This window comes from Lachancea lanzarotensis, scaffold LALA0S11, assembly GCF_000938715.1.
Source record: "Lachancea lanzarotensis genome assembly LALA0, scaffold LALA0S11, whole genome shotgun sequence".
NCBI classification, from domain to species: Eukaryota; Fungi; Ascomycota; class Saccharomycetes; order Saccharomycetales; family Saccharomycetaceae; genus Lachancea; species Lachancea lanzarotensis.
The window spans coordinates 103,000-130,304 of NW_019212889.1; the positions used below are offsets into that span (position 1 = coordinate 103,000).

A 27,305-nucleotide genomic window follows, 5' to 3' on the forward strand; every position below is an offset into this window, starting at 1 on the left:
GGGAGGCCAGTGTAGGTAAGGAATTTACTTGGCACTTAAAATAGATGAAATGACTTGGAAACTACTGACTTACTGAAACGATCAGTGTCATGCTAGCCGCTAATGGATAGAGCATTGCAGCGTGATTACAAGGTTTACGTCGCAATTGGTGATCATAGAAAGTATTGGTCACGTATATATCACGTGCGTAACTGTGTTTCCAGCAACTACACACTATTTCACTCTTTTCCCACCCCAAAACAACGTTCGATCCAGAAAGCAATCCATTTATTCTACCAAATAAGTCAATATCACTACTCTCTTGATATCCCTCACCAAGCGCCCATTCCACTAGCCTCTTTACGCGTTGCATCGCGTCGCGTCATCTCTTTTTAGAACTTACCAAGTAATTTCCCATATTACCATACAAAACACGAAAAAATTAACAATAGAACTGGCCCAGTACCCATTCTTACCTCATTAAGGAACTTTATCTGAGAACGATAGCTCTGGAGAATGGGGCGACACACACCAAAACGCGTCTTGGTAAACTTTCGAGAAAATAACACGAAAGCCACTCACTTAAGCAACAACGGCATCAAAACACCATCGCTAATACCAAAAAAAGCTGTTCTCGTTTTCGTTCCAACCTCTTGCTTAACCTCTCTGCAACGTCGATTGACAAAAAAATCATCCAAGACTGACGGCGAAAACCAGCTCACAAACCTTTTCGAGGGACCTAACATTCATTTTGACGAGGAGTAACGTTGTTTTCACAAGACAAGGCAATGTCAGCACACTCGAGGCAAAATTCTGTGGTGCAAACTGCACAAACTACGGTGAAAGGCGACAAAATCGGGCCTTGGAAACTGGGAGCCACCTTGGGAGCAGGGAGTACAGGTAAAGTGCTTATGGCGCAGCATGAATCCACGGGCCAGCAAGCGGCGGTCAAAATAGTGTCCAAGTCGATTTTCGGTGCGCAAACCAGTAACAACTCGTCCACAGTTGTGGGATCGTCAGATCCGGACGTGCTACCTTACGGAATCGAGCGCGAAATCATTATCATGAAACTACTAAACCATCCAAACGTTCTTCGACTCTACGACGTGTGGGAGACCAATTCGAGTCTGTACATGGTTCTCGAGTATGTGGAAAAGGGCGAATTATTCAATCTTTTGGTGGATCGGGGTCCGCTACCTGAAAACGAAGCTATTCGGTTTTTCCGCCAGATCATCATCGGGATTTCATATTGCCACGCCTTGGGAATAGTTCACAGAGATCTTAAACCAGAAAATCTGCTGCTGGACCACAAATTCAATATCAAGATCGCGGATTTCGGTATGGCCGCTCTAGAGAGCAAAGATAAACTTCTAGAAACGTCGTGTGGCTCTCCGCACTACGCTGCGCCTGAAATCGTGTCTGGTCTTCCCTACCATGGTTTTGAAAGCGACGTGTGGTCTTGCGGTGTCATTTTGTTCGCCCTTCTCACTGGAAGACTTCCCTTCGACGAAGAAGACGGCAACATTAGAAATTTATTGCTGAAAGTTCAAAGCGGTCGCTTTGAAATGCCAGACACTAACGAAATCTCGCCCGAGGCCCAAGATCTCATTTCCAAGATCCTCACGGTGGATCCCGCAGACAGGATTAAGGCGCGCAGTATTCTCAAACATCCACTTCTGCAGAAATACCCAAGTATCAAAGATTCCAAGAGTATTCGAAACCTACCCCGTGAAGACACGTATTTGAATCCTCTAGATGACGTTAACGGAACCATTGATGATGCCATTATTCAAAATCTAGTTGTTTTGTGGCATGGACGCAGGAAAGATGATATCGTTTCCAAGCTAAGAGAACCTGGCGCTAATCTGGAAAAAACTTTCTACGCCCTTTTGCATAGTTTCAAAACAGATGGTCAACAAAACCAGGAACGTCGATCTCATATAAAGCAGACGTCCTCTCCAAAGAAAAGCGGAATTACAAAGTCGACATCGCGGAAATCAATCAACAATTCTTTGACGCCTAAAAGAAAATCCAAGGGACCTATTATTAGCGCTTCATCGTCACATAAAAGACCTGTTTCTTTCAACAGGCTTCCCGGCCCTTCTAGTGCGAATGCTGAAAACAAGTCGCCTACTGCGAGCAAGTCGAACGCTGTTAACCTTTCGTCAAACAAAAGAACGTCGGCACTAATAAATACCGGCTCGCCAACACCCGCCAATAAGAGGTCATCTTATAATGGCCTCAATGGAACCGCGCCTCCGATCCCAGTGGACATGCTTAAGGACTACAACAAGTCTAATTCTAAAGCGGCGAAGAGGTCGTCACGTTCGAGTAAGAGATTATCTTTCTTGCCTGGAAGTGGTAAGCGTGGCTCCATGACCTCAAAGTTGATTGCTACTTTTGCGAAGATCTCGGAAGATGACGACTGGGAATACATCGAGAAAGAGACTAAAAGGACAAGCGCTGACTTTGCAACCTTATGTGATCAAATATTCGAACATGAAAAGCACGAGCAGATCAGGAGAGAGAAGGAAGAACTAGAAAGACGTGTAAGAGAAGCAAAAGAACAAGAAGAAAGAGAAAGAAGACAGCGTGCTGAGGAGGAGAGAAAGAAACAAGAAGAAGAGGAGATGAGGCGAAGACAGGCAGAAGAAGAGAATGCTTTGAGACAAAAGCAAGCGCTGGAACAGATTGATCGTGAAATGAAGATTATCAAAACAAATTTTGAAGGCAAGAATGATGCTGTTGGGACACAGAATAGATCGGTTTCTGCTCCGGCTGCAAACGTACTAAAAATAGATAAGCGTGGTTCCATAATAGGATTGGAGAACGATATTCAAGAACTTCTTGATAAGAGAACGTATTCTCTTCAAACACGGCCAGTTTCTCGCCTAGATCCAGGTATATTTGCGGACTCTGAATTGTCGCAGGCCGAAACAGAAACCCGTGCAAGAGATCTCAACACCGAAAAGACAATTCTCGAGACAATTCGAAGATCGAAGTTTTTGGGCTCTTCGTTTGATATTAGCAAGGAGCTGGCGAGAGACAAACGGCTCAGAGAAGAAAAGAGGTTCTCTGCGTCCAAAGAACCTGACGTTCAGGATCGTATAGTCTCCAATGCTACTGTCACCTCTAACACAAACACCGGTTATCAATCTCAAACTCTTCCAAAAAATGCAACCGCGATGGCACCACTCAAGGACAAGCCTACTGAGAACCCCCGTAAGATTTCGGAGATCCAGGTCCCACAATTCACAAGACGGTCACGCCATTTCACAGCATCAAATAAAAGGCTTTCCGTACTTTCGATGTATTCGACGAAAACGTCTTTCACTAACTTAGCGGATCATCTGAAGAGTAACGGAGACCTTCATTCCATCCATGGTAGCCCACCGTCGTCCTCGAGGGTTGATCCTGAGGCGGAGTTTTTATTTGAGAATGTCGACAGCGAGGGTAAAGACACAGCAGAAACATCTGCAGATAGCCGATTGTACGAGGTCCCTGAAACCTCGAAAGCAGACACTCGTCAACCTGTCAAGCTTAACTTTGCCGATCGTTTTAACGATTCCGTACCTCCAAACAAACGGGTCATTGATGAGTCGACCACAGTAAAGCTGCCCGCTTTGCCTCCTCTGAGTGGACAAAAGTCTAATGGCATGACAGGTCTCGGTCTATATCAAGCGCCTTCTGATGCGACGGCAGAGGAGCCAAATGAGCGGATGACATCTTCGGCGCCATCGAAAAAGGTGACGTCAATGGTGCCATCTCAACTCGAACACACAGAACAAACGCCACCGAAACTCATCTCTGATGGAAGCGAGGAGCCCAAGGATAAAGAAGCAACGAAGAAAAAACCCGAGGCTGGTAGACGACCTCTTGAAGACATAACCCCGGCAGCCACTAAGAAGTCGAATAAATCTTTTTTCCGCAAGTTTTCCTCGAAATCCCACGACGACAAGAAAAGCCGGAGCTATGATGCCGTTCTGCACACTGTCATAGACGAGACACAGATGTTCAACGCTTTGAGCAAGCTATTAGTGGCGTGGAAAGAATATGGCTTGAAAGACGTCAAGGCATTATCCTCAGAAAAGAAAATAAAGGGTAAGCTGAGTAGCGATAACATGTTTTCGCTGCGCTCAACCCTGTTTGAAATTTCGATTTTGCCAAGCAATAAGTCACCAGGGTCTGACATTGGCTTTGAGAAGCTATCGGGGTCGGGAAAGACCTTCAGAAAGCTTCTGCATGAAATTGAAAAGATTTTGGAGTCCAAAAAAGCCTTAGCGTAGCCCTGAGTATGACGCATGATCTGTGCGGTTGAAACCTAGATGCTTTACTGTCACAATTCAGACAATTATCAACCAACTCAAGAACGCATTCCTGCACTTTCGAATGCGAACGAAATAACTATATCAAAGAGAGAGAGATATATATATATATATATGTACTATAAAATAAGTTTCCAGTTATCATTTCAAATCATAAGCTGATACACAACCCTACGGTATGCAAATCAAAAGTCCAGCGGGCGCGGTATCACCATAGCTTCACCACTGAAGTCCAAAAAATGTCTGAGCAAAAATAAAAGAACAGTGACCACATCCTTGGTTTGAACACACAATGATTTTCTCACAACTCACTTGTTAACTAAATAGACGATACTCTACCCCCCCTCCAACATCTTGCCTCTTCTCGAAGTGCGATACTAAAATAAAAAAGTGATATTGGAGGTAATATATACGAACATGATCCATATGGTTAAATTTGACATTTCAATGACAACACCAAAGAAACTCCGAAGTTGGCTAAGCCGAAAGGATGGTCCTACCGCTGCTTGTGGCGACATGTATAGCTTTCATGTTTGATGTTTGCAGTTCGAAAACTATCATTCATGAACTGAACATTTCCAGGATAACATCGCCCACGGGGAAGCAGTTAATTTCACTTAACGGAGCGGCCAATTCCCTGGGTCCAGTATTCCGCGTCCAGGCTGGCGATTCCCTGAATCTTCTGGTGAATAACGATATCTGTGAAGATCAAGATTTGCCAGTATATGGAGAAGACTATTGTAATACGTCGATTCATTTCCACGGCCTGGTGCTGGAAAATGAAGCTGGCGGCAAACTGGGAGCATTGTACGATGGTGTACCTGGTGTTACACAGCGTAGTATCCCGCCACAGATGTCCTTTTGGTATAACTTCACAATTCCAGCTTCTTTGGAGGGAGGAACGTATTGGTTTCACTCGCATTCTTCGGTGCAATACGGCGATGGTCTTCGAGGAATCTTTTTGGTTGACTCATCAAAAAGAGACGAGTATCTTAAACGAGTTGTTGCTAAGTTGGATTCAGATGGTACTGCCGGCGAATTGCTGACAGATCTACCGGAAAACGGGAGTTCCAAAAAGATCCATGAGGAAGTTCTGGCAGTTTCTGATTGGTACAGTAAATCTAGCGTGGACATTTTGAAAGAAGTCATGAGCCCAACAGGAGGACCGGATCCTCGCGTGGAAGGATCTACGCTCAATGGTGATCAAAACTCTGTAAACTTTCCAATAGATGCAGAAGTCGAGTACGTCGCCTTGAGAATTATAAACGTCGGAATGAGCGGTACGAATGTCCTGCACGTGGAAGGTCTACGACTATGTGTTGTAGAAACCGATGGAGTGTTAACTAAGCCCTACATGATCGACACATTATCCATAGCAGTTGGTCAGAGATTTACGGTCTTGGTCAAAGTCAATAAGGAAACGTCCAGTGCTCGTATCATACATGGTTGCGGAAAAATGATGGGATATATCACCAAAACGCATTGGCTGACGCGGCCAGGAGTCGATCCTGGTAGCTCATTCCAAGGAAACATGCGGTCTCTGCCCGGTTTGGACAAAAGTGAAAGATATAGAGATTTTGTTCCTAGAAATGGAGACTTACTTCCGGCCCCTGCACAACAGATTTCACTGGACTACGCGTACGAAAGCGATTTGAAGGAAACGTATCAGACAGGAATGTATGCTGTCAACGGTGACACGATGCCGGAGTTTATTCCGGATGGAGTATTGTTAGAGGGTGATCGAGGTATAAGAAAACCAATTGAATTATCTACTAATCAAGTGGTAGAGATAGCCATAAATGCTATAGACCATATGACGCACCCTTGGCACATGCATGGGCATACCTTTCAAGTCATATCAGTGGGACGCGGCCACGACGGTCCGTTGTATTATGATAACCCAGGAAGCACTGCAATGCGTCGGTATCTCGACGATGTAGACGCATGGGAGGGGAAAGTTCCCATGACGCGTGATACGATAAACATTCCCGGGAATTCATACGCGGTAATTCGGTTCAACGCAAGTAACCCGGGGTTTTGGCTTCTGCACTGTCATGTGGAATGGCACATGGCCAAAGGTTTGGGTGTGATTTTGGCCGAAGGAGACGCAAAAGTGGACGCTGTTGTCAGCGCTTTCAAGACATTCCAGCCGCCAGAAATATCAAGTGCCAGCGAGGCTCAGGCTACCACGGAAGTTACAGCTTCTCCCACTGAAAGTACCACGTTAGATTCATCTCAAAACGTACAGCTGCAGTCACAACAAAAGGGTTCCAAAGCGAAAGTTCTGGTTATTTACGTCGCTATCATGTGCATTTTCAATGCAGGGATTGGGCTCTTCTTTTTCCCGCGACGCTAGAGCAAATCAAAGCTAATTGATAGAATGGAGCTAAAAAGAGGTTTATACATAGATAGGCAAGAAACAGTATGTTTATGGTTTGAAATAGGCGCTGGGGTGTTGAGAGAATATCGAACCTTGAGAGCATGGCCTTAGGCTTTTGAGTTTACATGTTTTTTAGGTAAAAGATGACATTGGTAATGTCAATACAGTGGGAGAGGCTCTTGACGGAAAAAACAACAAAAACAAAGACAAAGAAAACAGTGGGAGGGGGAATGGAAACACAAACGATAGGCTAGAATTTCTGGTTTGGACAGGACTGATTATCATCTAAATGAGGCTAACCGGAGAAGTGATCCATGACACGGAAAGATATGCTTACTCAACACAAACCACGTGACTCAGTGCGACATATTAGTAAAAAAGTGATCATCGTTTTCTCCAGATGATAGTTGGGTTTCAAAGCAGAAGGACAAGGGTGCTACGACGACAAAAAAGGCGGTGTCCAATACAGTAAATATCCAACACCGTGCACAGAATTACGAACCCATGTCTTGTTTCTTCCAGACCAGAATGTCGTCACCATCAAACAATTTGGCCAAAACCCAAATTAGTCGAGACCCTGTTGCCCGGTCAAATATAGCCAAAATTAAAAAATAAAATGCCGAGAAAACCCAGCGACACACTTATCTCCCACTAAGAAATCCAACACCATCACTCGCTTTCTCCTTGTTTCCCAAACAATTTCAAAAGTTTCCAAAAATTAATTTCGTGACACTCACGGACACACGTATAATAAGGCCTCAAAAGAAAGTCAAAAGTTTCCCTTCTCTAAATTCTCCTGCAAAAAGGTATTCCCTCCAGACGTCTCCTAAAATCTCCTAGTCTTCCATCGCCAACGTTCTCACTCCATCCAAGTGTCTACCTAACGTTCCTTAATATGGTGTGCCCCACGCTTTCTTTCGGACAAGTGACACATTCGTCTGTTATGACTTCTCCGCGCCTAAACAAGGGGCGACGCATTTTATATTTTTCGGGGCCACCTATATAAAGCCAAGGTATTCTATGACATAGAAATGGGTATCCGCCAACCACAGTTTGCTACCATACAAAAGCACAAGAAAAGAGGCCTTGGAACTAATCAGAGACCTCACGACTAAACCTTTTGTTCGAGCTGTTTGGAAAGGCGATATACGAGACGTTGATAGAGAGCTAGACTGTGTGGGTTTTTTTACAGCAAAAGAAAATTGGCGAAATTCGACTCAATAAGACACGAGAAAAGTGTGAAACCGGTGGATTGGACAAAAAGTTGTGATAGAAGAGGAAAGGAGATTTAAACAGGGCGATTCAAAGCCAGGGACAACAAGATTGCAGATCGCTCAATTTTTCATTTTACCATTTTTTTTTTCAGTCGCATATGAGTAGCATGGAAGACAAACGTATCGAGCTCAACGCGGATTTGCCGTCGATAAACAGCACGACGAGCATTTCGGATAATTTGGCGCTCCGCAATTATTACGACAAACTCCTTTTCAAAAATAGCAGTGGCAAGTCATTGACGGATCTGCCACGCCAGGCAATGCCCCGAGCTCCGGCAGAACACCCAGAAACGCGGAATGTGGATTTCATCAGCGGGCTGAGCTTTGGCGCGAGAAGTGGCGGTGGTGGCTTGGTTCAGCAGCAGCCACCGTTACAACAACAACAACAACAGCAGCAGCGGCAAGTACCACTACAACAACAGCAAATACCGCCACAACATCAACAACACTTACAACAGGAGCAAAAACAAAGTCCGCACTCTGTTTTCCGTGCGGTGCAAATGACGCCGTCCAATTCTGAACCTTGGAGTATGGTGCCTGGGTTCCAATTCGGCGAAGAACGCGCCAATTTGCAGGCTATTACATCTCAATTCAATAAGCCAGTACCCTTCGTTTCGACTCATCTGACCCCTCAGGTGCCGCCCCCAATGGCTCCTGGGGCTCCGATAACCGCTTCAGTCGGGGCTGCCAACTCTCGCAACAACAGCGTCGGTTCTTCTGGCTCTTCTGGTTCCACAATGCTTGCTTCTCCTACAAGTTACTACGCAGCATTAACGCAACAACCCACGAATCGCATGGGAGCTTTGTCTCCAAGTAGCGCGGGAACCATACCATTCCAAGCGTTCGACCAACAAACTCAAGTTCTACCTCTCATGCATCAAACTGCCCATCAGTTTTTGCAGCCGCATCAACAGTTTAACGCGGATCGCAGATCTTCTTACATTGCGGATACCCTTATCCACAGCCCCATGAACTCTGATCCCAATACTATGCTACCGTCACAATTGGACCGCCTATACACATCTGCAAATGTGACAAACAATCGCTACCTTCAGGCACCTGGGAAAAGACAATCAGTGCCAAAGATAAATTATAGATCTGGAGAGCCTTTCAATACCGTAGCTGCCACTGTGGGTCAGCAAAATGGCTCACACCATCTAGACAACGGGCTGGAACTAGTTAAGGGTCAAGTGGTGGCTTCCTCAGAACTCAAAGCCTTGTACCGCGATTGCGGGAAAAATTATTTTTCGAGCAACGAGGCTTGCGAGTTTCTTGACAACATTGATGATTGCTTGTCTGGTTCGAACACTTCTGACTTGGCATCCAACATCACCAAGTTTCTAACTTTTTTGAAAAGCTCCAACTTGAACTACAATCCTCAATCGGATGCATTCGTTTCGAGTAATGAAACTAGGAGAAACAGCAGCACGAGTGCTTATCTGCACTACAAACCGTTGGTTTTGGTTGCTTTGAAGAATGGTAAGCTTGAGCTGCTCTCCATTTCGCACGCAACTAATTTAGCCATGGAGCGGGAGGACCTGGTTGTGATAGATGGGGATCGCGGCAAAGACCTGGCTGTAGTGATCAACCCTCATGTGGAACTGGATCTCGCGCTATTCATAAATTTTCTGAAAAAGAAAATCCATTTCGACTCGTTGATCACCAACAGAGATCAGCACTTCCCCAACCGAGACTTTGTCAGGGCCCTTGTTGATACCATTCAGGGTCACACTGATGAGTTGAACTCTAAGCTGTACGATGTTATCGAGCTTACGCAATTGATAATTCCTTCGAAGCAAGTTTTACGCTTTGCCACATCTTGGGAAGTCACAACCAATCTGCACAATAAATTCCAGGACGAACTAAAAGCGCTGCATATTGCTCAATTGAAGTTGAACTCTTTAAACAGCGGATTATCACACCATCAACATCAGCAGCCACGCTCTAACTTGAACATTAAGATATTAAACGCTGAGTTTCAATTTGACCGAAAGAAACTGACTTTCTATTATGTGTGCCAAGAAAGAAATGATTTTAGGGAGCTAATCAAGGAGCTTTTCAAATTCTACAAGACCAGAATTTGGCTGTGCGCCATACCAAACAATTTGGACATTGAGTCCAAGTACTATGATAAACAATTGAAAGAAATCAAAATGTATCAGGCCATGATGCAGCACTTTACCGGAGAGGACACATTGGATAATGGCCCGGGATCTGGGTTTATTGTTGCGCCGGCGCTGAACTCGATTTCGCTGGATAATTTTCAAATTGGGGTTTACAAGGAACTTGTCAATGATTTATTCGCTATTCGCCCATAGATAGAGAGCGGGTGACAATCAACTTTTTCTTTTATGACAGTCCTTATTAGAATGGGATTTTACTGGTTATCGATATAGTATAAATTTATGAATAGAGTTTTACCACATAAATGACGAATCGCAGTTTGTCGTGTAAAGACAGGTGATGGGGATAATTCCATGGGTTGACTTAGAAATTCATTTCTGTTGTGGCTTATTTCATATATATGGGTTCGTTGCAATAAATCTTGAAGCGATGATTCTTTCTCAGATGAGACAAACCTGTCTTACTTGTTCTCAGCGTGGAAGAAGTTAGCGGCGATCAATTGGAGGTGATTTTCGGTGGCCCACTTATCAGCTCCGGTAGCAGGAGTGCCAAATCCCCAGTTTGGTCTGTCAACGATTTTCGTGAAGGAAGAGGAGTCTCCAGGTTGTTTGTACAGCAAGAACACGTAGCGGTGCTTACCGGTTCCGCTGGGAGGAGCAGGACCTAGATACTCGAGAAAAGTCTTACCGTTCGTCAATTGCGACGCCACAAAGTCAGGAACTGGCGAGCTGGTGCCATGTTGGTACTCGAAGGGCAGTCTGATGTCCGTTTCGACGTAGTGGGCGTACTCGCTCCATTTCTTATCATGTCTTGAAGGGGCATCTGGGTCTGTGATGACCAACGTGAACAAATCTGAGTCTTTGATCTTAAATTCTGACTTTGGGTCCAAAGTGAAGTGAATTTTGGGCTTGAGCTGGGTCTCGTCCACGGTCAATGTATTTCCCATCGCTACAGGCGCACTAGCTGAGTATTCAGCGGCCAAAAGACCCCAGGGCTTAAAATCGCTGCTCTTCACAACGTCTGGGATGATCTCGTGGGTGTGAAGCGCATCGTTGGCTACTTTTGAGATGTCTAGAGCGTAATTCATAACGAGATGTGATTGGATGGTAGTTGATGGTAATATCTGGTGAAGAACACAAGATTGAGCCAGAAAATTTGGTTCCTGAGGAGTTGTTCTTCCCGAAGAATGGCTTTCCTCCCTTAACGTTTTATATATGAAGATATGTTAACCGTACAGAGAGATAACCGGATCTTCGTTTGCTAATAGGGGACATCAACCAGTACGAGGTAACATAATGCTTGTATAGTGTAACAGTATCACGTTGATGGATTTTTGAAAGCTACCAAAGTGTATAAGGAGACAGTTGTAGTATTTGATTTTATTCTAGTCGAATTCAAGTTGGGTCAATTGTGATGGGTATCACTGGACTCACCTACAATTTGTTTTGAGTTCTTCAACAAGATACTTGTATCAAGTCTAATCACGTGATAGCCGCATGACTATATATTACGTAATCATAAACGTGACATTCACACTTGCAACTAATATCACATGACTTTAGTATGAAAAAGTTACATTACGTAATCAAAAAATAGAAGCACGTGACGCTCGAAGATAATTACGTAATCATGGAAATTTGGGCGGTGTGTACTCATCACTAGAGACGAGGTGTCTTTCCACTCTCGGGACTTTCCCATACTGTACTCTCTCTGTATACAAATTATATCACATTACCAAGAAGTAATAGGAACCATAATGATGATGATGAGTTCATCTCGAAAGCGGCCACATCCATTGTCTGTTTCTTAATAACATAAAACCCACCTCGTTCTACTGGACATGCAATCTCAAACATGTCAGTCCGCATAAAACAGCTGGTTTCTTATGCAGCGGGGTTTACAATGCTGTATGCCGCATGTGCCTCGACAATGGGTATCTTTGCATGGTCCGAGCTGTTTTTACATCCACGACTGTCCAAACAGTTCCGCACAGATGACCCCACGATAAACAAGACGTATGTTCCGAAAGAAACAGTCACCGGTTTGCAATGTTTGGTAATTGCGTTCCCACTGCCTTTGCTAGTGCTCACTTGGTGGTGTCTCGTAGAAAGCGACTCGAGTGTTCAACATCGATATTTAGCACGTTCTCAATTGGGTGTCGCCAAACCAGACTGGTTACCAGCGAAACTACATCTTTACCATGCCAGCTGTGTGGCTCTTTTGCTGATCTTGGGGATAAATGGCGTTTTAACCAACGGTTTCAAACTAATCATTTCGAACGCGAGGCCGGACTTCATCGCTAGATGCCAGCCGCAAGATTCAAACGCTTTGTATGTGTCATTTGATCAATGTACGCAAACCAATCGTTGGATTTTGTACGAGGGGCTCAAAAGTACCCCTAGCGGCCACTCGAGTTTCGCAGCAGCAGGACTGGGATTCTTGTATTTATGGCAAGTACGACACACGCGGGTGTCCAAATGGAGACATCTGTGGTGTCCCATATTATGTCTTGTGGTGATGGTATCGAGGGTGATCGATCATAGACACCATTGGTATGATGTTATAGCTGGGTGTGCATTGGGTCTAAGCGTGTGTGCACTGGTCTGGCGCAGTCTATTGCGGGAAGAAGCTCCTCAGATATTACCTGTCTGAGCAGAAAAAAAAAGGTAGCAGGTATGGCACGTTTCGAGAGCGGTTAAGCTCGATGAAAAGGTTACCAGGCTGCTCCCATCGTTACGATTACATGTGGACAAACCAGTTCAAAATCACTTTGAACTATTCTGACGTGATCCGTTTTTCTACCAAGACATTTGCAAGACGAGCGCGGATGTTGAACAGCAAGAAAGACCTCGGAATTCTCAACTTATAAACCTTCTAAAATATTGAATGATTTTTTATACTTTTACATCATTGAAGAGCAAGCTGACGTTCTCAATGGGGATCTCAGTAATCAACAACTTTGGCGAGGTGTCATGATTGAACGAAAAGTGAAGATGCCACGGAAATACCACAATACGCTGTCTATTCCTCTATTTCGTTCAACACGTCCAAGCACTGATATGTATCATTGATTATCAGCGGTGTCGCTTTATAGACTCTCTGTTCTTGTCCAATCGAGAGTCTTCACGAGTACTTTGTTGACGAGTACATTAGATTTTAAATGAAACCCAAATGAGCGGGTATTCTCCTTTGTAAGAGACATCAAGACAGAAAATCTGTTAAAGGAGCCGACAAGAAGCGCTTGGGATGTACGAGAAAGACTCAATCACACCAGACACTTTGATCTGATGTGTCTGATCGAAACTGGAGCTGTTTGTTGTTTTCTGGAGACAAGATGGAAGGCCTTAAGACAATAAACATTTTGAACGTTTTTGAGCTACACTTTAATGTTTTTAGCTTGACTACTAAGTGCCTCTAGTGTACAATTCGGTTCTATTTCGGGAACAACGCCTCCCTTCCCACACTACTCATGCTTCTGGACTAATAGCATGCTGGAACATGAAAAGTCGCACGAAATCAAGGAAAACTTATGTGCCACTTCCATATGGTTTCCTAAAAGTCCAAATCAAGCTCTCAGTGGATGTCCCTACATGCTTGTGACAACCGAAAAGCTTGTCCACACGCCGAAATCACGCGACAAGCACGATCCAAGAAACATTTTTCCGTCAAGTTCCAAGAGCTGCCTCACACACTGCCCCACCCAGCTCCTCCACCTACACCACCCCTAGCGTTCTCTTCAGCATATTTCTCACCCCCTCCAGTGTCTCACACAGCGTTTAACACCGCCTTCCACCCAATCACTTTCTTTCTTAAAAACTCAAGGAAAAAGCGCCAGAAAAGGAAACTTCCCAGCTGTTGTACGAGAGCCCTCTTTGGGACATCAATGGTACTGGCTGCTCCCTCCTCTCTCAGTAGCTCGTTAGTCCCCACGTCGTTGAGTGGGTAACATCATACATCCGCATTTGCAACTGTGCCCGCATTTCATGTGACCCTCCACGCCCTGTGGCTTCACCCACGAGATCACCCACCTTAAACGGCGAACGGTGGTAAAAGTACTTCGCCAAGCTGGGCGAAACTAACATCTAGGATGGCACTCCAGCAAGGTGTGGCTGGGCTGGGCTCTAGTGAAAGGGCTTGATCGACAAGGCATGTGAAAAACCGTAGGGAAAAGAATCAAACACACACGCCGTTCGAGGAAAAGATTTCGGCTATAAAAACGGGAAGAAAGGACAACTACGTTGCAGATGGCGAATTCATCAGCGATTCTAACGCAAAGTCAAGTTGTTCAAGCTTTACAGTCACAGCACTTCCATTGCTCAACTATACTGAAAAACTAATAAAAAAATGGCCAAGACTTTTTTGTTCACCAGTGAATCCGTTGGCGAAGGCCACCCAGACAAGATCTGTGACCAAGTTTCCGATGCTATCTTGGACGCTTGTTTGCGTGAAGACCCATTGTCTAAGGTTGCTTGTGAAACCGCTGCCAAGACCGGTATGATTATGGTTTTCGGTGAAATCACCACCAAGGCCCAATTGGACTACCAAAAAATTGTCAGAGACACTATCAAACACATTGGTTACGACTCTTCAGAAAAGGGTTTCGACTACAAGACCTGTAACGTGCTAGTCGCTATCGAGCAGCAATCCCCAGACATCGCTCAAGGTCTACACTACGAACAGGCCATCGAAGAATTGGGAGCTGGTGACCAGGGTATCATGTTCGGTTATGCCACCGATGAAACCCCAGAGTTGCTTCCATTGACCATCTTGTTGGCCCACAAGCTCAACCTTGCCTTGGCTGATGCCCGTAGAGACGGTTCTTTGCCTTGGGTCAGACCAGACACCAAGACCCAAGTTACCGTCGAGTACAAGGAAGAAAACGGCCGTTGGGTGCCTTTGAGAATCGACACTGTTGTCGTCTCTTTGCAACACGCCGAAGAAATCTCCACTGAGGACCTAAGAAAGGACGTCCAAAAGCACATTGTCGAAAAAGTGTGTCCCGCTGACATGTTGGATGAAAACACCAAATACTACATCCAGCCCTCCGGTAGATTTGTCATTGGTGGTCCTCAGGGTGACGCCGGTTTGACCGGTAGAAAGATTATCGTTGACGCTTACGGTGGTGCCTCTGCTGTCGGCGGTGGTGCCTTCTCCGGTAAGGACTACTCCAAGGTGGACCGTTCTGCTGCTTACGCTGCCAGATGGGTTGCCAAGTCTTTGGTCAACGCTGGTCTATGTAAGAGAATCCAAGTGCAATTCTCTTACGCCATTGGTATTGCCGAGCCATTGTCGCTCCACGTCGACACCTACGGTACCGCCACAAAATCCGATGACGAAATCATCGCCATCATCAAGAAGAACTTTGACTTGAGACCTGGTGTCTTGGTCAGAGAATTGGATTTGGCTAGACCAATCTACTTCCCAACCGCTTCTTACGGTCACTTCACCAACCAGGAGTACCCATGGGAAAAGCCTAAGGAGTTGAAGTTGTAAGAGGCTTATAAGAACTCCGCCAAAAACCGTGTTTAACCCCTCTCCGAGTCCCTAATATGCTCAACTCGTATTTGGGATTGTTCATATTTTTATGACAGCTGAGTGGTGTGTGTGAAGCGGTTATCATATCGTCCCAGCCATCTCCTTCCTGTAGAATACGCTTGTCTTCAGACCGTCATACCGATCTGAATGTTATTTGCATCTCTGTTTCTGTTTAGGCGCATTGTCACTTCTATATAGACTATATCCCACTTAATGAGTCCCTCAACGGACAGAACTGATAAATTTTAAAATAGTTTGTGATCGTCGTATATCATTCTAGTTTCTCCAGTTGTTGGAGAGCTTCCGTCAATTCGCGTTTTGCAGTCTTGAGATCTTCGTAATTCAAAGCACTGATAGCGAATCTCGCTCTTTTTTGGATCGCTGCAATTTGGTCTTCTCTGTTCCATGCAGATTTGAGGTCATTGGGTTTGAAACGAACCGGTTCTTGTGATACAATTGTGGGCTGTACCGCTTGTTCGGGGTGACTAGTGGTTTCGTCGTCATCTAGAAAAACTGGGGGCTGGTCAATTCCTGTGGGAGCCTGCGGCAGCTGCAGTTCAGGCTCAGAGCTGTCATCTGGTGAGGCAGGTTCCGCGTCTAGTTCCCGCATTTTGCGGATCAATTCGTCCGTTTCCATGTTGTGCTGCGTGGTATCTTTCTCAGCGTTGTCTGACGAAGTTTGCAGTTGAGGGTCCGCCGTCGAAAAGAGATCCTCATTCAGATCAGTATCCTGTTCTAGACTGGCTAGAAAGCTCTCAACTTTTTCAGGATCCGCTAATGATTGATTCTCGCTTTCCTTCATGGCGTCATCTTCATTATCTTCATGATCTAATGCTTCTGCATCATTTTGGAGCACTTGTGATGGCGACAACTCTTGGCTGGCTCCCATGGACGACGCATTGCCAGTATCAACTCCTAGTTCCCCACGAGCCATCCTACTCAAAAACAATTTGCACATTTTGATTCTTTTCTGGCACTGAGCTACTTCGTCCTTTGTTGCTTCCTTCTCGCCCCACAGAACTAAAATAGCTGTCAGTAAATCTATGCAGCACCATAGTGCTCTGGACAAATCGTTCCCGAATTTGTTCGTCTGTATTTTCGTCAACTGCTCGTTGTACAGCGATAACGTAAAATTCAGACAGTAAACCATGGCTTTATGTTGGTCTTTCAAAAGCTGCTGCACCGCTTCATCTTGTGGGCCCTGTTTGAACTCTTCGATCACGTTCAAGAGCTTCGTCGCGTTTTCAATTACTTCTTCGTCTCTTTCCGGCAGACCCAGCAGTTCCTCCACCACGTACAGTTTGAGGTAGTACGCTATGACCGGCATAGCATACTCAAAATCACCGCACAATCTCAGGGACCTTTTAATGGAAGTAGGGATACCCATTTTGGAGAAGATTGAAGACGTTAGTAAGCAGTGTTAGACACCCTCGGTGTCACTATCCAGCAGATGCGATGAGCTGGGTGAAATCGATGTCCTTTTCAATAGAGAGAGAACACTGAAGTTTAAAGGGTACGACTTTTTTTCACCGGAAACGTGATTGTCACGGGCATGAGAATTCCGTCAAGTGCGATATACACACGTGACTAGAGATTATATAATCAACAAAATAAACCACAGTTTCTCACTTACGTCAGCATCACGTGCTACACTCCTCTGGTTTTTTTTGTTCTTTTTTCCCTGGCTCTCCCTATGGTGTACCAACTTAGCAACTGTGCCTAAGAGAAGTCCAATAGAGCTCTAGATATTCCAACGAATCTTTACTTCTGGATTCGAACTGCATGGAAAAGTACCGAATATGATTTATAAGTCATCAGAAACAGTGGAAGGGTCCCTACTCAGATATTGCACATTTTAACGGATATAAGCGGAAAAAAACAAATGACACATCACCCCGTACGAAATTAGATATCGGTAAGGGTTGTGTCTCGAGAGAAGGGGGGAACTATAAATACAATGGATTTTGCCGCTAAAGGCCCTTTCACTTTGAACAAAAGCCTTTTCCGGAAAGAAACAGGAAATAGACTATTTTGAAGCTCTTCATCACCACTGGGAAGAAAGATCAGACAACCATGGTCCAAATTACCAACAGAGCCGTTACTTTCATCAACAACAAGAGTGAGCCGTCGATTACTTCCCGTGAAATCAATTTTGAAACATGCTACGGAGCCAAGGAAATAGTTGTCAAGATTCATGCTGCGGCGTTGAATCCAATTGATGTTCTGGTGTATCACGGGGCTTTCCCTTGGCTTGCTGGGAAACAGGAGAAGACGTTTTCCAGAGACTACAGCGGTGAAGTGGTCAAAGTGGGCTCAAATGTCAAGGGTTTCGAAGTGGGAGATAAGATAGTGGGGCTTTTTCAGCACTTTTGGGGGGCCCAGGGCACTCTCAGCAACTATCTGGTGCTAGACCCAACCGTGCATTGTGCTGTGGCCAAAGTTCAGGCGGTCGAAGACCCCAAATACAGCGATTACGTCGTTAACGCAGCATATCCACTCGTGTTTGGAACTGCATATCAAGCTCTAACGGGATACGGACAAAAGCTGGGGCCAGACTCCAGGATCCTGGTCATTGGTGCCTCGACCTCCGTTTCTAACGCTTTGATCCAAATCGCCAAAAATCATTTAAAAGTGGGCACTGTGGTGGGCACTTGCTCCAAAAAATCGGTCGATTACAACAAAGCTCTTGGATTTGACCATCTGGTTGCGTATGACGAGGGAAACACGGTGCAAGAGGTCCAGAAACTAGTGAAGAACGATTTTGGGAACCAGAAATTCGACCTTATCTTCGATTCCGTTGGTAGCAGCGAGTTTTTCCCTCAAATCAGCGAGATTTTGAAGGACAAGAGCGAAAATTCCTACTATAGCAGCATCGTGGGTGACAGCAAGTTGAACTACGGTCACGTCTCGCTGACTTCACTTTTGCCCAACTGGGAGACGCTCAGAAGATGGGGCCCATTTCGCAAATATAACTACAAGTACGTGTTGTTGCGGAAGGACCCGCAGGCCATGGCCCTAGCAGCCCAGATGATAGCTGAAAAGAAGTACAAACCACCCATCGATTCTGTCTATAAGTTTGACGACTTTGCAGACGCCTTCGAAAGGCTATATTCGAACCGGGCCAAGGGAAAGGTGGTTATAGAAGTGATCTGAACACATGCGAGAAACCAAAACCCAGAAAAACACTAACTCTTTAAACGCCCTACTTTGCACTCTATATGCTCACATGTACATAAGAAACAAGAAGACATCAAACCATACCTGAACGTTTGCTTAAAGGGGAGTAAAAAAGTCGTTGCGTCTACACTTCAGGTTGCTTGCAGTGCTTCAAGAGATCACTTTCGACTAAAATGTCGTTCCTATTCATCGGTCCATCGTAGTCCGTCTCATCTTCCACCGTCACAAAGCTACGCATACCAAAACTATCATAGATCCCAGCACATTAAGTCCAAGTATAATCAGCTGCGTACGTTCTGATGTGCTTCGTGTAGTACCTTTCATGGTCGGCGGCTAATTGTATCACTTTACAGCACTTTCGTGTTTAGGCTGTGGTGATTTGCTGACTGAACATAAGGTTCAATTCAACCTATAGTCAACTACACTTTATTCAACAAGCTAAAATGGCAATCTGTGCTATCCGATTCTTATTCGGTATTTCGTTTCCGACTCTTATCTGGTGTTTCGTTTTTGTGTCAAATTTTAACCCTCATTTATATACCGGGAAATTACCTTCGGTAGCCGCCTGGAAAAGTATAAAAAGGGAGGCTTTGTGCCAGATTTTCCTTAATCTAGCTCACTCTTTTTATGAAGAAACAAGAAACAGGTCAATATATATAGATATTTAGAAAGCGATGTAGATAGGGGTACCGAAAACCCCGCCAATTCGAAAAGTATCGGGCAGATTAAGTCAAAGATAGTTTCAAACAAAACGCTTCATCTTCTCATCATTTCGGACTGCGATGCTCGTAGAAAGCCCAATATTTCCATACTATATTTCCATAATTTGAATCGCCATTGTGTTTGCGACAATGTTGAAAACATTATGCACAAGTATAGAATCAGACGCCAGCTCAACGTTACATTCAGTAACCCATTTTTTTTAAGAGAACGAACGCATGTGTATAGTCATTTTTCACGCCTGCGCGCCAAAATGGCAATTTTTGGAGGAAATGTGAACCATCTTGCAAGATGAAGATGACTTGAAAGAATCAGCTCAGCAAAGCACCTTCTAACACCTTTTTCTTGGAGATCGGCCTGCTGCTTTATGTTCCCGGCTGCTCCGGCTTCCAACAGTATTAATAGCACTTCAGACGGATAAAACACGCTGCGCGTGAGAGCGCGCGTATTAAAAAAATATTTCAATACGCTAACTGCTTCAGCACAGTAAGAATATCGGTAGGTCCGTTGGATAGCGCCAGCTTTTTTTGGATTGAAAGCACCGGAGTAGATTAATCTGGACCAACCTTCGAGTGCATCTGTTTTCGGCTGACTCTTTAGGAAAGTTTTTATCACTGAGAAGCCATTTCTTTACACAGATATTCAATCCCTTTTGACTCTTTAAGTGAGCATAGGAATTGGAGTAGCATGGCTGTTCGGGAGCTCGAGGTGGAGTGTGTTTACCGCAACCAGCAGCACTTGGTGAAGCTCGAACATGACTCAGAGAGGGATCTGTTTCTGGTAGATGGATTTTTACCTCTGCTCGCATTGCAGTGCGATGAGGACCAGTCACAGCGTGGTTGGCAGAGTAGGGTGCTTCAGAAGCTAGATATGAATAACACAAATTTAAAAGATGCGGAATGGATCACAAGGGACAAAGCCTGGGAACTTGTCGAATTGGTCAAGCTGCAGGACGCGTTTCAAGGCGTTTTTGACATGGACGCAGGTTCTCAAACTAACGACACAGATCAAGACGAAGATGCTGCGGGGAATGAAATTGAGGGGAGAAACTTAGATGGTGCCGACCTAAGTGGTGAAGGAACCAATGGTGACAAGAATGGCTCAGATGCTAAACATTTGCAGGACCACGAGTATGATGCTACTGTGTTCCCCAAAAGGGCGGCAATGGCCGACCATCAACTAGGTTCGCCGCTCAAGAAACTTAAACCCGCGGAAAGCTTCACGCCGTTGCAATCGATGAACCAGGATTATCACCTGAATGCTCCTTTATCGATTCAACCCGCTAAAAAACCCATCACAAATTTTGCTTCTGAGGAACGCGTCAGCCTGGAGCAATTGTTGCAGCACATACTGTTCCCTGATAATCAATCTATCCGTTTTGAGACCGCTGTGGCAAATTTAGGCTTATCCTATCCTCACACCCATCTGAATTTGGATATTCCCATTGACGAGCATGGCAACACAACTTTGCACTGGCTTTGCTCGGTCGCAAACGTTAGACTCACCAAGGATCTCATAAAAAATGGTGCCGATAGATTTTTAGGTGATAAAACAGGCGAATCCGTCCTAGTAAAGGCTGTAAAATCTGTCAATAACTATGACTCCGGCACTTTCGAAGAGCTTTTGGACTCATTATATCCATGTCTCATACTGATCGACGACATGGCTCGGACTGTCCTTCATCATATTGTGATAACGTCTGGGATGCCTGGCTGTGCAGCTGCCGCCAAATACTATTTGGATATATTGATGGGATGGATTGTTAAGAAGCAAACGAGAGAAATTTCCAATGATGGGGATCCCATGATGTCAGCTTTGGATCTCAAGTGGTTCATAAACCATGTGCTCAACGCTAGAGATATAAATGGTGACACATGCCTGAATATCGCCTCAAGACTTGGCAACGTCTCAATTGTTGAGGCTCTATTAGATTATGGTGCTGACCCTCGAATTTCTAATAATTCCGGCTTGAGACCGGTAGATTTTGGCGCTGGCGCTACGAAACTAGAGGGTATACATGCCAACAATGCTAGTGTTGATGAATCTGCCACGATTTCAGGTCCTGACCCATCCATGCTTATAAACAATATTCAATCGCTGGTGAACACTATTTCACAGGACTATGAAATGGAAATCAAACAGCACAAGGAACAGCTGTCGAAGCTCCATACTGATCTGGACTCACAGCGCCAGATTCTTGCCGCATCAAGGGAGAAGCTCTCACAAGCCCGTCAACTTCGCGAAGAGCACACGCAGTTAACCGAACAGATTTCCAATATTGAACAGGCAATTGTTCAAGAGGACGCAGATTTCAGGAAAGTCAGCGGGGAGCTAGGAATTGACGACGAATCTCTGGAAATGGCGGAGTTTGATGCGGATGAGCCATTTCGCATCGATTTTATTTACGAGTTTTTGGAGAAAAAGCTTCAAAATGAATTTTCAGGGAACTTCGAGGAGTTTTCTAAGAACGTCACCGTGGATGATCTTTTGAAGAGCTTAATGCAAGAGAACTCGGGTCAAGAGGAAAGTATACCTCCAGAAGCGCTTCTTCGTGCTCGTATTACTGCCTACGAGAAGAACGAGCATAATCTCAATGAATCGCTTAGGTCATTACGTGAAAAGCAAGCAAGGTTGGAAGGTAGATTCAGGCGTATTCTTTCGTTATGTCTAAAGGTTGAGGGGGACAAGATCGATGGTATGCTAGACGGCTTACTCCAGGCAATATCCTCTGAAGATCCAGATGATATCGACACAAACGAAATGCAGACGTTTTTAACCAAACATGCCGTATAATAAGTGACAGTAAGAAGCTAATTGTATCAATATATTTCAAGGTAGATAAAGAGTGAGAGGTTTACCTTTCGCGTGCTAGAGTTTTCATTAGCTTTACAGGGAAGCCAGAACATCGTTGATTGAGAGCTTCGTTAGGTGGGTTTCTTCCAAAAGTACTGCTTATGGACTTTCCGGCAATTCCTTAGACCTGTTCTGCCACCTTTCAGAGAAGACACCAGTTGTCTCCTGTTATTATCCGAATCGTTTTCCAAATCATAATAATATTCTTCATCCAGAGGCTTACCAGCAGCGTCTTTACCTTCGCGATAGATAACACCTATGCACTTCTCAGCTTTCAAAAGTGCACGTAGTTCGAAGTGCTTCAATTTCGAGATTGTTGAGTTGACTTCCTGAAGCTGTGAGAAGGGCACTTGTTGTACGTTTGAAAATGCCAAATGGTTAGCCAGCACATGTTGGAGATCTACTGGGGCGACTCCGCGTGAAGCCATTTGTGAAAGTACATCTTCGCTAGAGAAGTTGGGCTGCTGAGGCTTATTCTTCCTTTTATGATTTTTCTTAGGGGAAGGAGATGCATATTTTCTACGCCTAGAGTTGTCGTGAGCATCGCTGAGTGGTGCGGTTTCTTTCCTTTGAGCTGAGGTCTCCTTTTGTTTTCGAGGAGTTTGATGCAGCTCAGGCGGTACTTCGGTATGCTGTTCAATTGCAGGGGCGGCGGAATCTTTTATCTTCGCCTCAACAATAGCAGCGGGTTGAACTTGAGGGACTGTATGCGATCTTGTATCATCAGCAGCTTTCATTGTCTTCACAGGCTTCTTGGCCAGCTTAGCGGATTTTGGAGAATCTTTGGCTTCAGACAACGCTGGTTTCTTGGCATCGGGTCTTGGCCATGGAGATGTGTTAGTTTGATTCTTTGCAGCAGAATTTGTGACTCCTACTACAGATTGATCCTTCTTAGAGTCATTATTGAAGTTTTTCTCGGCCATTTTTGGAACTGACTGTGATACCATAGAGGCAGAATTTTGTTCTGTTCCAGCTGGCAAAGTTGGCTTCAAATATGTCGAAACAGGAACCATTTTCCGTGTTGGTGTATGCGGTTCTTGTGGGAAATCATCACTTGTGATGTTCAGTGCTTGGAGTTCGTCTTCTGTTTCGGTTTCATTGTGAAGGTCATCGAACTGGTCATCCAGGGCTTGTTTGATAATCATTCTGCACTCAGCTTGTCTGAAATCGAGTCTGGTATTTTCAACGTAGGGCATGTAAACCGTTTCGCCTTGTAACACCACGAAAGAGGTGAGACGAGTATCGCGAACGAGTTCTTTTGTCGCTAGTACAATGTCGCTGCTAGTCTCTTCTACTAACCTGTAAGTATTGGCGTATTCTGAAGAAACTGCCAATTTCAAATCCAACTTGACAGGAAACACGACAATGAGACCGTTGGTGCCCTTGCACTCCACTTTCACCTGTTTCGTTGCTGGAGAATACGTAACAAACGCATGGAGTCGAGACACGTTTTTATGACGCGGCAAGACTACATCGCACAGGTTATTTTTGCGTCCCACTGAGACTCTTGTCTCTACACGAGAATCGAGAAAGATGTCCAGAGGCTGTGCTAACTTTTGGAGCCGAGAGGAGCCGATTTCGTGACGCAATTCTTGCTCAAACTCGCAGTCTGATGGTGTTTGGGAGCTAGAGTTGTGTTTTGCACTCGTTTTCAAAGGCGAAGATACACCAAGAGTCGAGGAAGGGTTTGGTGTGGGATACTGAGCGACATGGCCAGTGATTCCGGCCTTTTTCTTGAAGAAATTTAGTGTAGAGACCGATTCCTTCTCGACAGGTTGATAAAATGGATCGTTTTCTTCGTCTCTGAAAGACGCAATTGGTGATGAGGGTGGATATAGGGCCGGCATTTTTTATGGGTTTCTTGTTGTGAGTTGTCCACAGCCGGAACTGAATTACCTGATTTTCTTAGCAGCAAGCGTTGAAAGATTCTGGTCAACTTTCGAGTTCTTCAGTCTTTCGTTTTTCTGGAGAGCCCTGGACATCTTCGTCGCGACGCGTAAAAGAAAATGTAATTTATAATTTTTCGCGTTTACGCGTCGCGTCATGTGTAACTTCGAAGAACATCATCGATCGCCAAACCCGAATGACATTTGATACCCCACTATACTCGAAACACACTGCCGCAACTTTCAATGGCACGCTAAAAGGAGACCATTCGAACTGGATGATTTGCTACTAGAAAAGGGCATTTATTATGTCAAATCTACTTCTTATAGGTGGCGTCAGATTTACGACAAAGTGATCACATACACGTGACAAGGTGACAGCGACAGATTTGAATGAATAGTCAAGAAACATGAACAGCCTTTGGCATCGCTAAAACGAACGGGTTCATACCTATATCAACGACACGAATGATACTATGTAGTGCTACCAGACGTACGTGCGGCAAAAAATGATGGGCTATCGCCGCGGCGTGATATCTTGTCTCTGTTACTGTGGGAATATAAAAGGGCATAGCCTAACCAAAAACCGTCGTCCGTAGGGCTGGACACCAAGACACACCAGAGACTCATTCTGAGTCTCGAAAATAGTCTATATTTATTTTTAAAGGCAAGTGTTGTTATGTTTAGGGTGAGAATAGATAGAGAATGATTTATACAAGTTAATGAGCAAATCTGAAATCCAGTCTGCGATTGCCCTGATCCTGAGAACTGAAAATGTAGTCCCTCTTCTCTTCTTCGCTCAAAGCGTTCCACAATAGGTCCTTTTGCTTGTTACGATATATGTAGTATCCCTTGGTGAAAAGCAGCAGAGGAATCAACGACAGTGAGATGAAAAATAGCTGGAAGTTACCACGGTGATATAGAGGTTGGTCGTCGGTCCTGTAGATCTGACTGCCCGCAATGGTTCCTAGCTGCACAAACATGTTGTACACAGCGGAAGAAACACTACGGGTCTTGATGGAGTTGGAATTTTTGGAGACCCAAGCGACGCACATGGCATGGATGTATGGTTGACCCAAGAACAGAGTTGTAATCACATATGTGGGCCATTTTTCTTTCATAGAGCCGGACCACCATCTAATGATTCCCAGGAGAAACGTGGAATACACAGGCGCCAGTAAAGCCACCAATGATCTTTCATTGAAAATATCGGAAATCTTGGTAATCAACAGCAGCAGAATAATGTGTAGAACGTTGTATGGAATGGACAGCAACTGTACATTAAAAGTAGAGAAGCCCAGTTGTTTTAAATTCAACGTCAAGTACGGTGCCACTGTGTTGGCAGGGATGTAAGCGATCAAACCAATAGCGTAGACTGGCCACAAATCGTAATCTGTCAAAGCAGCCCACAGCTTGCGTAAGGTCAGAGTTTGACGGTTGTTCATGTCACCTTTGGAAGGATCGTCGCGCAGTACCCGGTTGACCACGATTTTCTCCTCATGCTCGGTAAACCAGCCCTTTGGATGCAATCTGTTCCTGGTTTGAACCGCAGAGGGTACCATGAGATAAAAGGCAAATATTCCGATGAGCAAAGTGATAATACCCTCAATCAGCAGTAGCCATTGCCAGCCGGTAAGACCTCCAATCCCACGCATTCTCAAAATAGCGAAGGCCAGCAACGCAGTAATGATTTGCACGATAGACAAGGTGGTCCAAAACCACGACAAGCGCAGCGGTAATTCACGAGATGTGTAGAAGTAACTGAGCCAAAGCACCAAGTCAGCAATGAACCCACCTTCTAGAAGCCCCAGAAAGAAACGGGTCACGAAAAAGCCGGTCTTGTTGCTTATACCGGCTTGCGCTATGGAGACGATACTCCAGCACACCATTTGGAACGGGATGAAGCGGTCGGGACCGATTCGCTTCGACAACAATTGCGAAGGTACTTCTGCAATGGTAAACGCGGCATAGAATAGTTGCATCCCGGTGTTGTAGTCGTTGGTGCTCATTTTCAGGTCCTTCAACATATTGTCTGCAACGGCCTGTTGTACATTCCCACGGTCGATTTGCAAAGCTGCAAACATCAGACACGCTGGAATGGCCACACGCCAGTCCACTTTGCGCAACAGTTTTTTTTCTTCTTCCTGGGTCCATTTGAAGTCCGGATCGAAAGCCTTCAGGCATTCATAATTGCACTCTGTGTAGATATTCCGGTAGTATTTCTCGGCATCTGGGTCGATAAATGGGTTGCGGGTAGAATAGTCGCTTTCGTGCGACGAAGTTTCGAATTCGGTGTCGTCAACGATGAAACGATTTTTGTCGTCGTCCGGGAGTTCCTCCACCAATATGCGTTGTGGTGAGTCCTGCGAGCTGCTGCTGTTACTGCGGACGTTAACTGTCATGTTCAACTGAGGAGATCTAATGATTAGCTGGGATGACAGTAAAAAGTGACTGTAAATGGCAGCAGTAGTAATAGTCAAAAGCCCTGGATGGTGACCCAGGACTACTGCATTTATACACAATTAGGAGCCCTTGAAACTGGTCTCTATATTCATCTTCATGCTTACCTTCGCAGTAGTCTTTGCGGTGAATCTCCCACTAGTCCACTATTCCACTATAATCCTCCACACTCCACACTTTTCAAACTGGATTTCACAACAAAGTTCAGTGTTGTCAATTGGTGTTCGTAACTGCTCCCAGCTGCTCACCGTTGCCCACCGTTGCTTACTACCTTCAGTGTCCACCACTGTCGTTGTCCATATGGCTCTTCTGTTCACACTTCGGCGTCTTTCGGTCCCACGCTGTCTCGACCTTATCCCCGTTCTTGACCGATAGCAGCACCAATTCCAATAGACACTAGTCACCGTTTTGACGTCTTGCTAGGACTATTTCGAGCGGTGCATACTTGGCGATAACACCTGGCGCCAAGTATCACTCTGTACCTACGTGACACCGCGACAGACCTAATTAATAATGTCATCAGCCATAGTTAACAGCGACACAGCGACACAGCGACACCATGACTTCACACACAACGCCATGGCCAACATAC

The 27,305-nt window shown here is 45.0% G+C and overlaps 11 protein-coding genes across 11 annotated transcripts; 7 read left to right on the top strand and 4 right to left on the bottom strand.

Annotated features, from left to right (window-relative positions):
* Positions 1–767: 767 nt before the first annotated feature.
* Positions 768–4,265, top strand: LALA0_S11e01354g (LALA0S11e01354g1_1; the record flags this gene model as incomplete). The annotated part of the gene is made up of 1 exon (XM_022775143.1): positions 768–4,265. One exon carries the CDS (start codon positions 768–770, stop codon positions 4,263–4,265), a length of 3,498 nt encoding a protein of 1,165 aa, XP_022630524.1.
* A 529-nt stretch (positions 4,266–4,794) lies between these two features.
* Positions 4,795–6,660, top strand: GMC1 (LALA0S11e01376g1_1; the record flags this gene model as incomplete). The annotated part of the gene is made up of 1 exon (XM_022775145.1): positions 4,795–6,660. The coding sequence occupies one exon, from the start codon at positions 4,795–4,797 to the stop codon at positions 6,658–6,660; it is 1,866 nt and encodes a 621-aa protein (XP_022630525.1).
* Positions 6,661–8,065: 1,405 nt separating this feature from the next.
* LALA0_S11e01398g (LALA0S11e01398g1_1) lies at positions 8,066–10,276 on the top strand (the record flags this gene model as incomplete). The annotated part of the gene is made up of 1 exon (XM_022775146.1): positions 8,066–10,276. The coding sequence occupies one exon, from the start codon at positions 8,066–8,068 to the stop codon at positions 10,274–10,276; it is 2,211 nt and encodes a 736-aa protein (XP_022630526.1).
* A 266-nt stretch (positions 10,277–10,542) lies between these two features.
* Positions 10,543–11,169, bottom strand: LALA0_S11e01420g (LALA0S11e01420g1_1; the record flags this gene model as incomplete). The annotated part of the gene is made up of 1 exon (XM_022775147.1): positions 10,543–11,169. The coding sequence occupies one exon, from the start codon at positions 11,167–11,169 to the stop codon at positions 10,543–10,545; it is 627 nt and encodes a 208-aa protein (XP_022630527.1).
* A 767-nt stretch (positions 11,170–11,936) lies between these two features.
* Positions 11,937–12,734, top strand: LPP1 (LALA0S11e01442g1_1; the record flags this gene model as incomplete). The annotated part of the gene is made up of 1 exon (XM_022775148.1): positions 11,937–12,734. The coding sequence occupies one exon, from the start codon at positions 11,937–11,939 to the stop codon at positions 12,732–12,734; it is 798 nt and encodes a 265-aa protein (XP_022630528.1).
* A 1,692-nt stretch (positions 12,735–14,426) lies between these two features.
* LALA0_S11e01464g (LALA0S11e01464g1_1) lies at positions 14,427–15,575 on the top strand (the record flags this gene model as incomplete). Its single annotated transcript, XM_022775149.1, has 1 exon — positions 14,427–15,575. One exon carries the CDS (start codon positions 14,427–14,429, stop codon positions 15,573–15,575), a length of 1,149 nt encoding a protein of 382 aa, XP_022630529.1.
* A 313-nt stretch (positions 15,576–15,888) lies between these two features.
* On the bottom strand, positions 15,889–17,004 carry VTA1 (LALA0S11e01486g1_1; the record flags this gene model as incomplete). The annotated part of the gene is made up of 1 exon (XM_022775150.1): positions 15,889–17,004. The coding sequence occupies one exon, from the start codon at positions 17,002–17,004 to the stop codon at positions 15,889–15,891; it is 1,116 nt and encodes a 371-aa protein (XP_022630530.1).
* Positions 17,005–17,690: 686 nt separating this feature from the next.
* Positions 17,691–18,770, top strand: YIM1 (LALA0S11e01508g1_1; the record flags this gene model as incomplete). The annotated part of the gene is made up of 1 exon (XM_022775151.1): positions 17,691–18,770. One exon carries the CDS (start codon positions 17,691–17,693, stop codon positions 18,768–18,770), a length of 1,080 nt encoding a protein of 359 aa, XP_022630531.1.
* Positions 18,771–20,201: 1,431 nt separating this feature from the next.
* SWI6 (LALA0S11e01530g1_1) lies at positions 20,202–22,307 on the top strand (the record flags this gene model as incomplete). Its single annotated transcript, XM_022775152.1, has 1 exon — positions 20,202–22,307. The coding sequence occupies one exon, from the start codon at positions 20,202–20,204 to the stop codon at positions 22,305–22,307; it is 2,106 nt and encodes a 701-aa protein (XP_022630532.1).
* Positions 22,308–22,438: 131 nt separating this feature from the next.
* TOS4 (LALA0S11e01552g1_1) lies at positions 22,439–24,214 on the bottom strand (the record flags this gene model as incomplete). Its single annotated transcript, XM_022775153.1, has 1 exon — positions 22,439–24,214. One exon carries the CDS (start codon positions 24,212–24,214, stop codon positions 22,439–22,441), a length of 1,776 nt encoding a protein of 591 aa, XP_022630533.1.
* Positions 24,215–24,972: 758 nt separating this feature from the next.
* LALA0_S11e01574g (LALA0S11e01574g1_1) lies at positions 24,973–26,655 on the bottom strand (the record flags this gene model as incomplete). Its single annotated transcript, XM_022775154.1, has 1 exon — positions 24,973–26,655. One exon carries the CDS (start codon positions 26,653–26,655, stop codon positions 24,973–24,975), a length of 1,683 nt encoding a protein of 560 aa, XP_022630534.1.
* Positions 26,656–27,305: the final 650 nt, after the last annotated feature.